Source organism: Aethalodelphis obliquidens, unplaced genomic scaffold (genome assembly GCF_003676395.1).
Source record: "Aethalodelphis obliquidens isolate GAN/ISIS:26980383/991018 unplaced genomic scaffold, ASM367639v1 scaffold10, whole genome shotgun sequence".
NCBI classification, from domain to species: domain Eukaryota; kingdom Metazoa; phylum Chordata; class Mammalia; order Artiodactyla; family Delphinidae; genus Aethalodelphis; species Aethalodelphis obliquidens.
The window spans coordinates 5,668,220-5,682,444 of NW_020837954.1; the positions used below are offsets into that span (position 1 = coordinate 5,668,220).

Here is a 14,225-nt window from a genome sequence, read left to right on the forward strand (position 1 = left end):
CAGCCCTAGTGTGCGCCTGTAGCTCGGAAAATTAATTGTGGCTATAGCCGCCTCGATCGCTGTCTCCCCATCCTCGCCGCGGCCGCTCCGGGACGCGCCCGCCCGCCGCCCGGCTCTCCCCCCCTTTGGGCTGCTGCTGCTGCTGCTGCTGCTGTGACTGCTGCTGCGAGAGGAGGAGGAGGAGGAGGAGGAGGAGGAGGAGGAAGCAGCAGGGGGGGGGAGCGGGGGGTGGGGGGGGAGACCAAGAAGTAGAGTTGGGAGCGAGGGAGCTTCACCCCCGGGGCGGTGGTTGTTTCTTTTTTTCTCTCTCTTTCTTTTTTTCTTTCCCCCCTTTTTTTTTTCTTCTAATTCCTGAGGGGTGGTTGCTGCTCTTGCTACATGACTTGCCAGCGCCGGAGCCTGCGGTCCAACTGCGCTGCTGCCGAAGCGCTCAGTGCCGCCGCCGCCGCCGCCCGCGCAGCCCGCGCCCCGCTCGGCACCCAACGGTCGCCGCCGCCCGCCGCTCCGCTGCCCCGCTCCCGCGCCGCCGCCGCCGCCGTTTCCCCCCGACGACTGGGTGATGCTGGACATGGGAGATAGGAAAGAGGTGAAAATGATCCCCAAGTCCTCGTTCAGCATCAACAGCCTGGTGCCAGAGGCGGTCCAGAACGACAACCACCACGCGAGCCACGGCCACCACAACAGCCACCACCCCCAGCACCACCACCACCACCACCACCACCACCACCACCCGCCGCCGCCCGCCCCGCAACCGCCGCCGCCGCCGCCACAGCAGCAACCGCCGCCGCCGCCGCCCCCTGCACGGGGCGCCCCGGCCGCCGACGACGACAAGGGCCCCCAGCAGCTGCTGCTCCCGCCGCCGCCGCCGCCGCCGCCCCCGGCCGCCGCGCTGGACGGGGCCAAAGCGGACGGGCTGGGCGGCAAGGGCGAGCCGGGCGGCGGGCCCGGGGAGCTGGCGCCCGTCGGGCCGGACGAGAAAGAGAAGGGCGCCGGCGCCGGGGGGGAGGAGAAGAAGGGGGCGGGCGAGGGCGGCAAGGACGGGGAGGGGGGCAAGGAGGGCGAGAAGAAGAACGGCAAGTACGAGAAGCCGCCGTTCAGCTACAACGCGCTCATCATGATGGCCATCCGGCAGAGCCCCGAGAAGCGGCTCACGCTCAATGGCATCTACGAGTTTATCATGAAGAACTTCCCTTACTACCGCGAGAACAAGCAGGGCTGGCAGAACTCCATTCGCCACAACCTGTCCCTCAACAAGTGCTTCGTGAAGGTGCCGCGCCACTATGACGACCCGGGCAAGGGCAACTACTGGATGCTGGACCCCTCGAGCGACGACGTGTTCATCGGCGGCACCACGGGCAAGCTGCGGCGCCGCTCCACCACGTCGCGGGCCAAGCTGGCCTTCAAGCGCGGGGCGCGCCTCACCTCCACCGGCCTCACCTTCATGGACCGCGCCGGCTCCCTCTACTGGCCCATGTCGCCCTTCCTGTCCCTGCACCACCCCCGCGCCAGCAGCACTTTGAGTTACAACGGCACCACGTCGGCCTACCCCAGCCACCCCATGCCCTACAGCTCCGTGTTGACTCAGAACTCGCTGGGTAACAACCACTCCTTCTCCACAGCCAACGGCCTGAGCGTGGACCGTCTGGTCAACGGGGAAATCCCGTACGCCACGCACCACCTCACGGCCGCCGCGCTCGCCGCCTCGGTGCCCTGCGGCCTGTCGGTGCCCTGCTCCGGGACCTACTCCCTCAACCCCTGCTCGGTCAACCTGCTCGCGGGCCAGACCAGTTACTTTTTCCCCCACGTCCCGCACCCGTCAATGACTTCGCAGAGCAGCACGTCCATGAGCGCCCGGGCCGCGTCATCGTCCACGTCTCCGCAGGCCCCCTCGACCCTGCCCTGTGAGTCTTTAAGACCCTCTTTGCCAAGTTTCACGACGGGACTGTCCGGGGGACTGTCTGATTATTTCACACATCAAAATCAGGGGTCTTCTTCCAACCCTTTAATACATTAACATCCCTGGGACCAGACTGTAAGTGAACGTTTTACACACATTTGCATTGTAAATGATAATTACAAAATAAGTCCAGGTATTTTTTATTAAGCCCCCCCCCCGCATTTCTGTACGTTTGTTCAGTCTTAGGGTTGTTTATTATTCTAACAAGGTGTGGAGTGTCAGCGAGGTGCAATGTGGGGAGAATACATTGTAGAATATAAGGTTTGGAAGTCAAAATTATAGTAGAATGTGTATCTAAATAGTGACTGCTTTGCCATTTCATTCAAACCTGACAAGTCTGTCCTTAAGAGCCGCCAGATTTCCATGTGTGCAGTATTATAAATTATCATGGATCTTTATGGTGGATGCAGACATTGAGAACAACCTAAATTATGGGGAGAGTTTAAAAATGTTAAACTGTAATTTGTATTTAAGAAGCATTCGTAGTAAAGGTACCCAAGAAATTATTTTGGCCATTTATTGTTTTGTTTTTTCTTTAAAAAAACCTTTTTTTTTCTTTTGTTTACTTTTAGACCAAAGATTGGGTTCTAGAAAATGCACTTGGTATACTAAGTATTAAAAAAAAAAAGAAAAAAAAAAAGAAAGTTGTTTCAGTTGGCAGCACTGCCTATTCAAATGAATCAGAGAATCGGAAGGGGACAAAATTAATGATTGCCTTCAGTTTGTGTTGTGTATATTTTGATGTATGTGGTCACTAACAGGTCACTTTTATTTTTTCTAAATGTAGTGAAATGTTAATACCTATTGTACTTATAGGTAAACCTTGCAAATATGTAACCTGTGTTGCGCAGATGCCGCATAAATTTGAGTGATTGTTAATGTTGTCTTAAAATTTCTTGATTGTGATACTGTGGTCATATGCCCGTGTTTGTCACTTACAAAAATGTTTACTATGAACACACAGAAATAAAAAAATAGGCTAAATTCATATATATCTTGATACTTTTGTCTCTTTTATTAAGTAGAGCTAATTTTTGAAAGACCATTAAAAGTTCTAGGGAATTCAAAGGCTTTTTCAGCCAACTAAAATTTGAACTGCTCCTTTCATTTGAACTAAGACTTTTAAAATGAAAATAATATTTTTTTCCATTGTGGAGTCAAATTTTACAAGGAGCAGGCTATTTAATAAACGCTAGCTTTAAACAAAATATAGGCTTTTCAGCTGATATCTTTAAGTTTCTGTAGATATACAGCAAAAAGAGATTATTTTATGTGCATAGCTATTTACCTTGTGTTTATTTTCAAATCAGTTGATAGAATGCTTTTTATATATTTTGTTTCAGGTATCTTGTTTATAGCACTTGGCAAATTATAAATAAATATATGTATATGGTTAGATAGAAGTGAATATAATGCACACATATGTAATATATATATATATATAGACACACAGAGCCCTTCAGTTCAGGTACAATTTGCGCTATGAATGCTGCAAATATTTTTGTTTAAATATTTGTATTTATACTTTCTAAGTCAGCATTTATTTTTGTGGCTGTTTACCCACAATGAAAGAGTTCTAATAAAGATGTGCTGAAGTTGCAATATAGATTTTGCTGAAGTGATCACCTGTTGTAATGACTTGCAGATCAATGTTTATATTTTATTTTTAACTTATAACAATTTACAATTCTAGATGTTCAGAAGAAGTAAAATGCCTCTCTCCTTTTCTTTCATTTTTACGTCATAGAGGTATTTATTTGATTCACTTTTAAATATGTCTGTGTAGTTTTATCTAGAAATCTGTCCTTTTGCTTACAGTCATAATTTTGTTTTAACTTGCAATATACGTATGCATGCATATATATGCATATATATAAACCTGAAGCAAAATGAAAACTTTTTTTTTGAATTGTTTCAGCAGTTCAATTGCTATGACTCCAGAAAATAATTAGAAAACCTAACTAAAAGGTTTAGTAACTAATTGGATCCTGTGGTGAGTCCGTGGAGGACAAGTTGTTCGTTTGTTACAATTGTATAGTCTGAAATGTGTTCTGCAGTAATGCAATAAGCTGGCTACTTCTTACAAAGGGCCCAATGAAAAATAATCTGTCCCCAAGATGTTATCAGCAAACACTTAGAGAGTTGGTCAGGAAAAAGAGAGAAAAAAAAAAAAGCCTAGGAGAGAAGGAGGCTGACTCAAACAGATTTGAAATAGAAATACAGAATAGTTAATATTGGAACATGGGGATGGGTGGGCTGTGGAATAGAGAGATAGAGGAAGAGAGAGCTAGAGGGAGGAAAGGGAAAGAGAATCTTAAAGCCAAAAAAAAAAAAAAAATCCCCTGCTACCAAAAGGAAAGAATGAATGAGAGAGAGAGAGAGAGAGAGAGAGAGAGAGGTCTAAGAAAGACAGATAAGAGCCAGGAAAAATTAAAAGAGCTGGAACCAAATATACACAAATGGGAAATGGACCAAAATAGACTGAGACAGCTAGTTTAATTATCTCCTTTAAGCAGACTGGACATAATTTTATTTTCTTCGTATGAGAGCAGTTTCACCAGAGGTCCAAGTTTCTTGAAATTTAACAATTCTTTAGAGTGAAGCATGAAAGAAAATTCCACAAATAAATTGTTTTAGAAGCCAAATGTATGGCTGATATTTAAAATAGTAATAGAGTCCAAGTGAATACGGTTAGGCAAAGGAAATCCCCATTACACATTTGTAATCCAAAACAGCTCACAAGCATGTGTTTAGACTGAAAAAGGTGATGGTGTATTGTTCCCTTTTACCATGGATTTTATTAGTGGAATAAGAATATACTGGGACAAAAGAAATATAGTCTTTTGACTATCAAAAGTTAAAAAGAGAGTTGGACTCATATTGAGGTAAGGGGACATAGATATAGAAGAAAGATTTCCCCCTTGAGTATTTTTTTCTGTCCATATTAAATAACCATACTTACTTGTGATTGTTTGTTGCATGATTGAGAAATAGAATTTCAATGGCAAAATGTTTTGAGGTTGGGAGTAAAATTGACTTCTTTGAATTCATTAGGAACTAAGGACTGGAGTGGAAAAGTTCTACTTGGATACATGTCCGAGTTACATATATAACGATGTGATTAGAAGTAAGAATAGTTTGTTTAATACGCATACTAGATAGGAAGGGGGATATACAGAGAGAAAGAACCGTGTGAAGGCCTCCTGAAGCCCAATGTGAACGTTTCATTTATCTCAATCAATCCTATCATCCCTCAAGTTATCGTCTTCAAAAACACAGAAATCTAGCTTGGCATTTAATTGGTTTTTTTTTTTTTGCAACAAATTGGTTGTAATGTTGTGTTGATATTTGTTTTCCCCAACCTTTGCCAGTTAAAATTAGCTTATGCCAGAAAAACACTTTGAAACTTTTTGAAGCTTTTCTTCTTTCATACTTATAATTGTTTTTAATGAGATGAAGTTTGCTCTTTTTGAGATTTGGAACTGAAAGTGCTCAGTGATCACAACTTAAAACTTGAAATCCCAAATTACAATTTATTTCCAGGTTTAAAGTATTTTATTTGAGTTTGTCTGATACAAGTTAATACAAATTATTAATCTATAAAACATTGAGAAAACGACTTACTTAAGCTAGAGCAGTGAAAGGATTCTTCCAAATATGTTTCTTCCACTTTTTTCAAAATTGGAAATCAAGTGAACATGAAGTCCAGAACTAACAAGATTTAATACAGATATCTTTATGGTCGTGGAAGATTTCATGTGGTTTCTATAACTCGCATAAAATCGAGGGTAGAGAGATAAAAAATGAGACTTGTAGTGTTGTGATTTAATTATGTATATGTAAATTGGTGGTTATTTCACCCAAGTAGGTGGATAAACCCAAAATATTTAGAACTCTAAATATATAAATGTGGTCTTTTAAAAGTGTGTTTTCTACAACATCGTTGAAGACTTTGCATGCATTGAAATAACTTTGCTTTTGAGAAATTAACTTTATGAATAGCTAAAGTGGCTGGTTGTGTTTGGGACTAAACGCCTGTTTGAGAAACAGGCTAACAAAGGGTGAAGGTGAAGACCATTAGAGGTTTTAGAACTGGCTGGGACGGGTTGCTGGGCTTGTGTAACCGTGCCTAGAGGGCGGGGTTCCTGTACATTCCCACTTCACCAGATAACCTGCCCCCAACACCACTCCAGCTTCTGCCAGACAGATGGAACTCTCCAACATGAAAATCTGCGCAGCCATTCCAACAAGCAGGGTAGGTGAAACTGGAATTAAAATTCTCCCTTCTTTTTTTTATTTTCCCCCCTACTCGAGGCCAGATCCTGGAGATATGGAAAGAATTGGGGTCGTCTAGATTCTCCTTTCGCGCATACACACGTCTGCATTCTTCCTAAGAGCTACCAACCTGTAAGAGTTCAAAGGCGCTATCTTTCACAGTACTTCATGCTTGATTTTCTTTTGCGTGCTTTTTTAAAAAAAAATTTTTTTAAGGCTTTCTTTTCTCATCCCAATCATTTCCCCTTCCCTACCCTCCCTCCAGGGTCTCCCCTCCCCCCAACCACGAGTAGTTAAAATAATCCACCTCTTAGTTTTCGGCCCCCAAACCGACCTTTTCCCCACTCCAGCGGTCAGTTCACCGGGACCGTTTCCCAAGGATGCAGGCCAAGGTGGCTCAGGGGAATAGATGAGGTAGTGTTATGTTTTGAGTCTCTTTTCTGCCTTCCGATTTCTGCTTTTTTTCCCCCCTCCATCCAAGACTGTGCCTGAGGTTGCCCGAAGGATGCCGAGGAAAAAAGACTTAAGGACTGAGAGCGCTCTTACCCCAAGATCGGTAAGTGAAAGTGCTTTACGGTGGGTGGGGTGCGGTGGGGTCTGTGCCCGACAGTCTCCTTTTGACTAAGGCTTAAACCGCGACTTTCAGGTCCAGAGCTAAAGACGCCTCTTTTTTTTTGAAAAATTTTCTTAGAGGGCGCGCTATCAGCAGAAGTAGCTGAAAGAATGCATGATTTTTTCCCAAGGCGGCAGTAAGTCAAGGTGGATCCCTAAGTAAATAGGATGTAGATATGGCAAAAAGGGATGGAGAAGAAAGGAGATGAATTTATATGGAGCAGGGGTAGTGGGAAACTGAAATAGGTTCCAAAGTGCAAAATAATTTATTTCGTGGAAGTAGGATTTCCTAGTCTTACAGAAACTGCGAGAATACACTAACGAGACTTAGGGTTCAAACCCGTAGGTATTTGCTCTCCCTATTTGAGACAAAGGTCTTTGCTCCAGAGCCAAGGACTTGCCTCATTCTAGAGTTTTCTTTTCTTCTCTTTTCTTTTTTTCTTTTTTGGTGGACTGCCCCTCCTCCCCTATTTTCGCACGAACATTGCCAACCTCCCCAGAGCTGGCCGTCCGCCCCCAGCCCCTTGGCCTGGGTCGGGCGAGGGTCCCTGCGGGATTTAGCGGAGCTGCTCCAAGTAGAGAGCGGCACGGATCGGAGGTTGGAGGCTCTTCTTCCCTTATTCGAAGGCGTAGGGAAATGAGCTCCGTTCTGGGCTTGACTTCGTCCCTGCTGGGAATATCCCAGTTCCCGGCCTTGGGATCTCAGGCAAATAATTGATTCTTAATGCACACTTACGAGACGGCGGTGTAAGCTCCAGAGCCCGGCTGTCCCGAGAGGGCTGCGAGCGCGCCAGACAGATAGGTTGGTTCGGCCCGATGCGCGTTTGGGGCCCCCGCCGCGGTTTCCTGTTAGACTTTCCGACACCTCAGGGACTTCAGGCTTAAGTTGGAGAGGGGCACGATGGCGGGACTTGAAGTCGTCGTGGTAGGGACCCGGCGGCGTGGTTTTCTCGGATTTTGGAATCGTGTAGAAAGGGGACTTAGGCTGCCGAGTCGCGGCGGCGCTAGCGGCGAGGTGGCCGCGGTGGAGAGGCGCTCCCGGGACGTTGCGGCCGAGATGCCCGCAGAGGGGGAGCCGGGCGCTGAGCAGAGAGCAGCAAGGTGAGGGCGCTCTTGCCCAGGACAAGCAGAGCTTAAGATTTTGGTAGCTCACACTGGCTGATGCCAGGAAAATTGACTCCAGAAGCTTGGCCGGCGCGCTTCCCCACCTTTTTCCTTTCTTCTTCACTCATCTCCACCCGCCCTCTTCCCCCTGAAAGTTGTTTCTTTTTGTTTACCTGGTGTGGTTTCAGACCTCAGCACTTATCTGCTAGTTGATAGAACTGGTTTCTCTGTAGTAGACATCTTTTTCCCTTTCCAATCTCTACTCTTCTTCTATTTCGCTTTCTACCCCATGTTCCTTTTCTGCCCAAACCTGTGGTCCAAGCTGAAGGATTCTTAGAGGAAAAGAGATAGCCTTGGGGTAGGAATTCCCTCAACACTTTATAAAGCTGGCCTTTATAAAGGGCAACCCTTTCCTGGGCTGGGGAAAGGGAGGCAGGGGGTTAGGTGGGCAGAGCAATCTGCCTGTGTGTGGGTTTCTCAGGCAATGATCTTCAGCCTTGGAAAGACAACAGGAAGGAAAGGACCATACAGAATAGAGCTCATCCTTTTCTGACGGCCCCTTTCCACATCCTGCATAGGACAATTTCCATGCTTCAACACCATCCTCACCTGGCCCTCTATCAAAACTTGAGGTAGGCAGAAATTCCAGAATTTTTTTGATCAGAAAAAGGCATTTAAAATAGCAAGTAACTCTCAAAATTATGTTTGTGAGAGTGGGAGGGGAGATAAGATGTCCCATGTCCTTTCTGTGGCGTGTGCCTGTGCCCTTGTCTTTGGCCTTTCGGAAAAGCTGCATGGGAGGAAGGCACATTGCACATTGCAAAGATTTGGAGATCAGTGTCCGAATGAAAGAGAGTGTTCGCCAGACTGAATGTTTGGGACATTCATTTTCCATTTAGGTTGAATTTTCCTACACAGCCAGCACTCCCTGAATTAGGGCCTTTTTCCTTAGTTTTATTCCCCCTTTTCTCCTCCTTTTATTATTTCATCCTTTGAATCAGAATGCATTTAAGGTGTAAACCTACCTTGCTCCCCACCTCTATGACAAGACATTGTTGATTCCGTTGATTAAGCAGGAAGACTAAAAACTGTAGTGGGGTTAGGGAGAGCTATCTCTCAGTTCTTTCATTTTCTCACTGCTCTGAAATTTAATGACCTGATCATTGTTGTTTGAAGTTAAATTATCTGTTAAATTAGCCCTAAACAATAACTGATGATATTTTCCTTTCGGGTCCGGTTGCCCCTGAATTCTTTTCTCTGGACGGAGAGGAGAGGAGTCAAAGAGAATGCTTGGTCACATAATAATATAAAGATAATCAAAATTGATATTTATGTGCTGGTGATATGTAAGAAAAAAATCACTTTCAAAGAAGCTGAATTTCATAAATAAAAAAAAAAATTTAGAGGCCTGTGCTTCAGAAGGACCACACCAATTCAAGGATGAATGTAAATAAGCATCTTTGTTGATTAAGAAAAAAATATGAACACCATATTTTCATTACTCTACAGAACCTAAATACTTAAACTCATCATACACCGGTGCTTGCTAATCTAAATTAATTCTGCCCTCCATAAATATTCTCAAAAAGGAAATTTAACTTTAAGCAAAATCTGAAACGTTTCAGATGTGAATTTCTAGAAATCCAAAGTATATTTATTTCTTTGAGTCAGACACTTGTTTGTTTTGCAATCACTTTATGAAACAATTTTGGAATAACGCAGATGCTTTTCCCTCCTTCCTTGTTTCAGATTGCTTGCATATGCAGGCATAGGCATGAGAACTTCCAGGGTATATTGAGGAAATAACATTTTTTTCTCATTTATTTTAACAAAAGGCCCAAAGAACCTTTAAAGCCAAAGGTACTATAGTAGTTGAAAAAAATCTTTAAAAATAATGAGTACTTTGTGTATTTTTCCCCCATTAAAATGTGCTGAATAATTAGAGGCTATGATGAAGGTTGAAAATTCAGAACATGAATAAGGTGGTAATTTTATTATTTAATACTTTTATAATTTTTATAATTAATGATGTAGTTTTAAGTTTGGCAAAGCTTTCTTAGAAAAAGTAGAGTACGCCTCCCACCCCATCAAAAATACTCTAGAAGAAATAAAGTAGAATCAGGTAGAAGTGGCAGCTGGGCTTATTTATCTATCTATCTATCTATCTATCTATTTATTTATTTCCAGTAGTAGTAGTAGTAGTAGTAGTAGTAGTAGTAGTAGTAGTAGTAGTAGTAGTGGAGTTGAAAAATATACTTTTAATTATACATTGGGAGCTCTGATTGCAGGTTGGAAGACTAAAATCGATCATTCCTGCATCGATAGTGTTGTCTATTACTGCATTGATTTGTGTTTATTTATGCAGAGACTTTCAGTTATTTACTTACATATTTCAGCATCTGCCTCTTGATTATTATCGCAGGTTGGTTTTAATGAAAGAGCTTATATAGGAAACACATTTGACAGATGAATTTTATGTAAACTTGGTAGTGAATTGTGGTAATCCAAAGAGCTTATGAAATTACTTATTTGTACTTGCTTTTTAGCAATTAGGAACCTGTCTCTGATTAAAATCTCGCGCTACTCAAAAGCTTCCATTCTTCTCTTCAAACATTGTACTTACGTGTTTTAATAAACTAGGAAAACATGACTTTATGATGTTAGATATGATAGAATGAAACTGATGAATGCATATTTTTCCGTTAACATGACTAGGTTACCCTCATGACAATAAGGTGGCCATTGGGTTTACTAATGCTATCTTATGAAAAATCAAGGAGCAACGGGTTTTGAATATAGAAATGGCAATGTTTTCAAACATCTATTACCTCTAAGTTATGCCAGGGGTACTTATACTGAACAGGATATTCTAGGGTTCTTCACTACATATTATATGCATATATACACTCATATATTCTATTATTAAGTGTACATATACGATTATACCTTATGAAGATTGGCATTTCTCTTGAACTAACAGCTCACATGTGAATGTTATGGCATCAGGATTCTTTTGAACAAATACAACAACTGAAGACCACGGGTGTGCCTTTTATATGTACAAGGCAATAGTGGGAGATTGAGATGCATGTGTGTTTGTGCTTCTCTTACTGTCATTACAAAATGTTGAAAGATGATTTGGAAATAGAAAAACAAAAGTGGCTGAATTCATCGAGGGCTATTTAATTCTGGCTTTATAGGTCTTTTATTGCAATTCGGAGGATGAATCTTTCTTCACTAATAATTTGCAATTCATCTACCAAATACGGTTAACAGTTCTATTCTTCATCTCCCACGTTTCCCCCCTCCCCTGTATCTGCAAAGAATATAGAGAGGGAAATCAACCGAATTCTTTCTTAAGAACGAAAGGGCCTTGAGAAATGGAATTACTCTCCTCATCCTGGCGAGTTTTCCTGAAACTACTTATCCTCAGCATCCGCACTATGAGAGGTGGAGCCTGACAGTCAGGCGGCTGCAGGCAGAAGGTGGGCGAGCTCCGGCTCCTTAAGCTTTGCAGAAGGTTGAAAGGAGGAGCAGAGGGACAGCTTTGAGTTTATTTGGTCTATTTTATTTTTCCGTCCCGTGCCAAGCCCTCTAAGTTAACACAGCGATATGGCCCGTTAGAACCAAGCACTCTCGGCATTCTTGAGAGACTGAGATTCCGGAGCAGCAGATGAACGGGACTGGGACTTAGAGCGAAGCATGCTCACCCACCCCTCCCTCCATCTTTTTACGCACGCACCAGCTCGTCTTCACGTGCATCAGGGTAGTGGACAGTGTTGACTTGAATTGCTCTCGCTCACTCCAAGCCTTTCCTGTGAATGAACCCGAAAACACTCGACAGGTCGTGAATAATCGTTTTAATGAGTGTGCAAAGCGTGTGACGGGGTGCACCGAGCTGTCGGGTTAAACAAACAACTTGTACCCTGACCAAATCCGATTGTTAAAGTGCAAAGTGATGTCAGTACCATTTCCATTGCCCTTCAGAAAACCACAGATCTGACACGCGGGAGTCCAATTTTCTCCATTAAAGAAAAATAACAATATTTTCCAACCGTGTATGTGATCTTCTTTAATATTAATCTGAGCCAAACAAAACCTCATTTGCGAATCAGAGAAGTAGTCGTGTCACTGCCTCAAAAACAAATCGAAAGAAAGAAAACAAGGAAGAAATCAGAACAAATCTAAAAAGTCTGACGGAAGATTTCTTTTTGATAGGTCACACATCATTGCTGATCAGTGTTGTATAAATCTCACACACACACACACACACACACAGAAACTCACTAGAGGCAAATATCAAGTTAACTGCATCTAAACAATTGGGATTGATAATTTAGTCCTGTATTAAGATGGAAGCTCCCAACCTGTAAAGACTCTTTTCTATTGAAAATTTAACTGAAATATTTGCTGTTTATATGTTAGCCTGAGAGGGAATGAAGGGATAAGTAGTTCCCACATTTGCTTTCAAGGAAAACGGTTTGGAGAAAATAATACTAAAGGAAACTTGATGGGCCACCACCCTCTAAAACAATAACACAAAGCACAGTGAGCTCGTCACAAATCACACTCTCCCCTTTTTTTGCACAACTGTATTGGGGAAATAGTTTTGTTTCTTTCGCATCTAGTAAAAAGATCTACTTACTTGAAATCAGCCACATGTGCTCCTTTCCTTGTTCATTCTTTTACCTTCTTTCACAATTCCAAACATCAAATACCACATGAAGAGTTAGATAATAAAACCTCAAAAGATTTTTTAAAAAATTCCTTTTACATATCCTCTCTGAAAATTTTGTGGAGAAGAGAAAATGTGTAAAATTTTCCCCCTGCCAGCACCTCATATACATTCACAAATCAAACAAAATAGCCCAGATGCTTGGAAATCAGTGAATCAGTTCCAAATAACTAGCTCCTTCAACTCAGTAACAATATAGGGAGATTAAGGTTTATATTTTCATTGGATTAAATATTATAGATTACATATTTTTCTTCAAAGACTGAAAACATATCATGTCCTACACTCTGAAAGTTTATTTGTCCTCTTATAGTTTTAGTCAGCTGGTAGAAATAAAATGTTAGGGATATTGTACATTTGAATATGGGAGTTCAGCAGCATTTGCTCACTTAACTGCTATTGGATATGTTGTCATCTACCTGTCTTTCTGACCATCTATTTCACATACGAATATGTCAATATACAACTGACTGCAATTAAATGAATTTACCCACCTAAAACATATAACTGAGGTATTTGACAGAGTAAGCAATTCCTTATGGAAGTCGTTGCAGTTTTGTTATTATGGTTGCTAGTTTTTATACATCTCTGTCAGTTTAGTCCCAGTTGGGTAAATGGAAGGTATTGAAATTCAGTTTCCATCATCAAAACTTGGAAAAGACAACCAGTAGTTTAGGACAGTGTTTTTGTTGATTTTGACTGTTATCTGGTGAATGTCTATATCAGAATATCAATTCAGAATATCCTTTAATTACTAGGAAATTTGACAAAAATGACTATCAAAAACTAGGGGCTTGCATTTTTTAATTGTTTTAAATATTTTTGGACACACAACAGACTGTGCAGTTATTACCTAAACAGATTTCTTCTCTGTGGGCTGACTGAGTTGAGGAATTTTTGTAGTGACTGAAAGAGCCACATCCATTTCTGTCTTAGATTCAAAAACAGCAAAGCTAGAGGGTATGTCTGTTTTTGTATGTATATATGTAGTTAAAGAACTACACTATCAAAACATTAATTATATTTGAAAGAGAGCAGAGAGCTTGTTGTGGAGAGAATTGCATTATTGAATTTATATTCCATGGAATGTGTCTGTGGAGAGGGCTGAAACTGTATACCTGTCTTATATGATGCACCCTCTTCAGTGAGGTGTGTAACAAGAGCAAAGAGATGAAGGAGGCAAACTTGGAGGGGAGGGATCTTAGACATTTGGATAGTCCTGGGCAGAGGAAATTCATGTGCAAATGCAAATCACATGAAGAACAAGCCTGGGGTCTTTGTTCTTTGTCAACAAAAACAAATATAATTTTTTCCTTCTATCAAACAAATCACAGAATGATCTTAGCTGAATTTGGAGCAGGGCAGGGGGAGAGATGGAGTGACTAAGAATATTCCAATTATCATGGTTCTGATCCCCAAGTCCTGTTTATTTCACAGCTGCCAAATTTTATATCCAAAATTTAGATTCTCTTCCTCCCAAATCCTGCATTGGTATGAATCATCCCTGATCATTTTTAGTTTTTGGCTTAATTACTAGTTTTC

The 14,225-nt window shown here is 42.2% G+C and overlaps 1 protein-coding gene and 1 long non-coding RNA gene across 2 annotated transcripts; both read left to right on the forward strand.

The window, feature by feature from the left end:
* Positions 1-265: 265 nt before the first annotated feature.
* On the forward strand, positions 266-3,563 carry FOXG1 (forkhead box G1). The gene has a single exon (XM_027111741.1). It carries the CDS (start codon positions 560-562, stop codon positions 2,012-2,014), a length of 1,455 nt encoding a protein of 484 aa, XP_026967542.1. The 5' UTR covers positions 266-559; the 3' UTR covers positions 2,015-3,563.
* Positions 3,564-6,060: 2,497 nt separating this feature from the next.
* LOC113622999 (uncharacterized) lies at positions 6,061-11,994 on the forward strand. The gene is made up of 4 exons (XR_003433733.1): positions 6,061-6,212; positions 6,714-6,788; positions 11,310-11,433; positions 11,539-11,994. It is a non-coding gene; the product is annotated as an uncharacterized LOC113622999 (long non-coding RNA).
* The last annotated feature ends 2,231 nt before the right edge of the window (positions 11,995-14,225 follow it).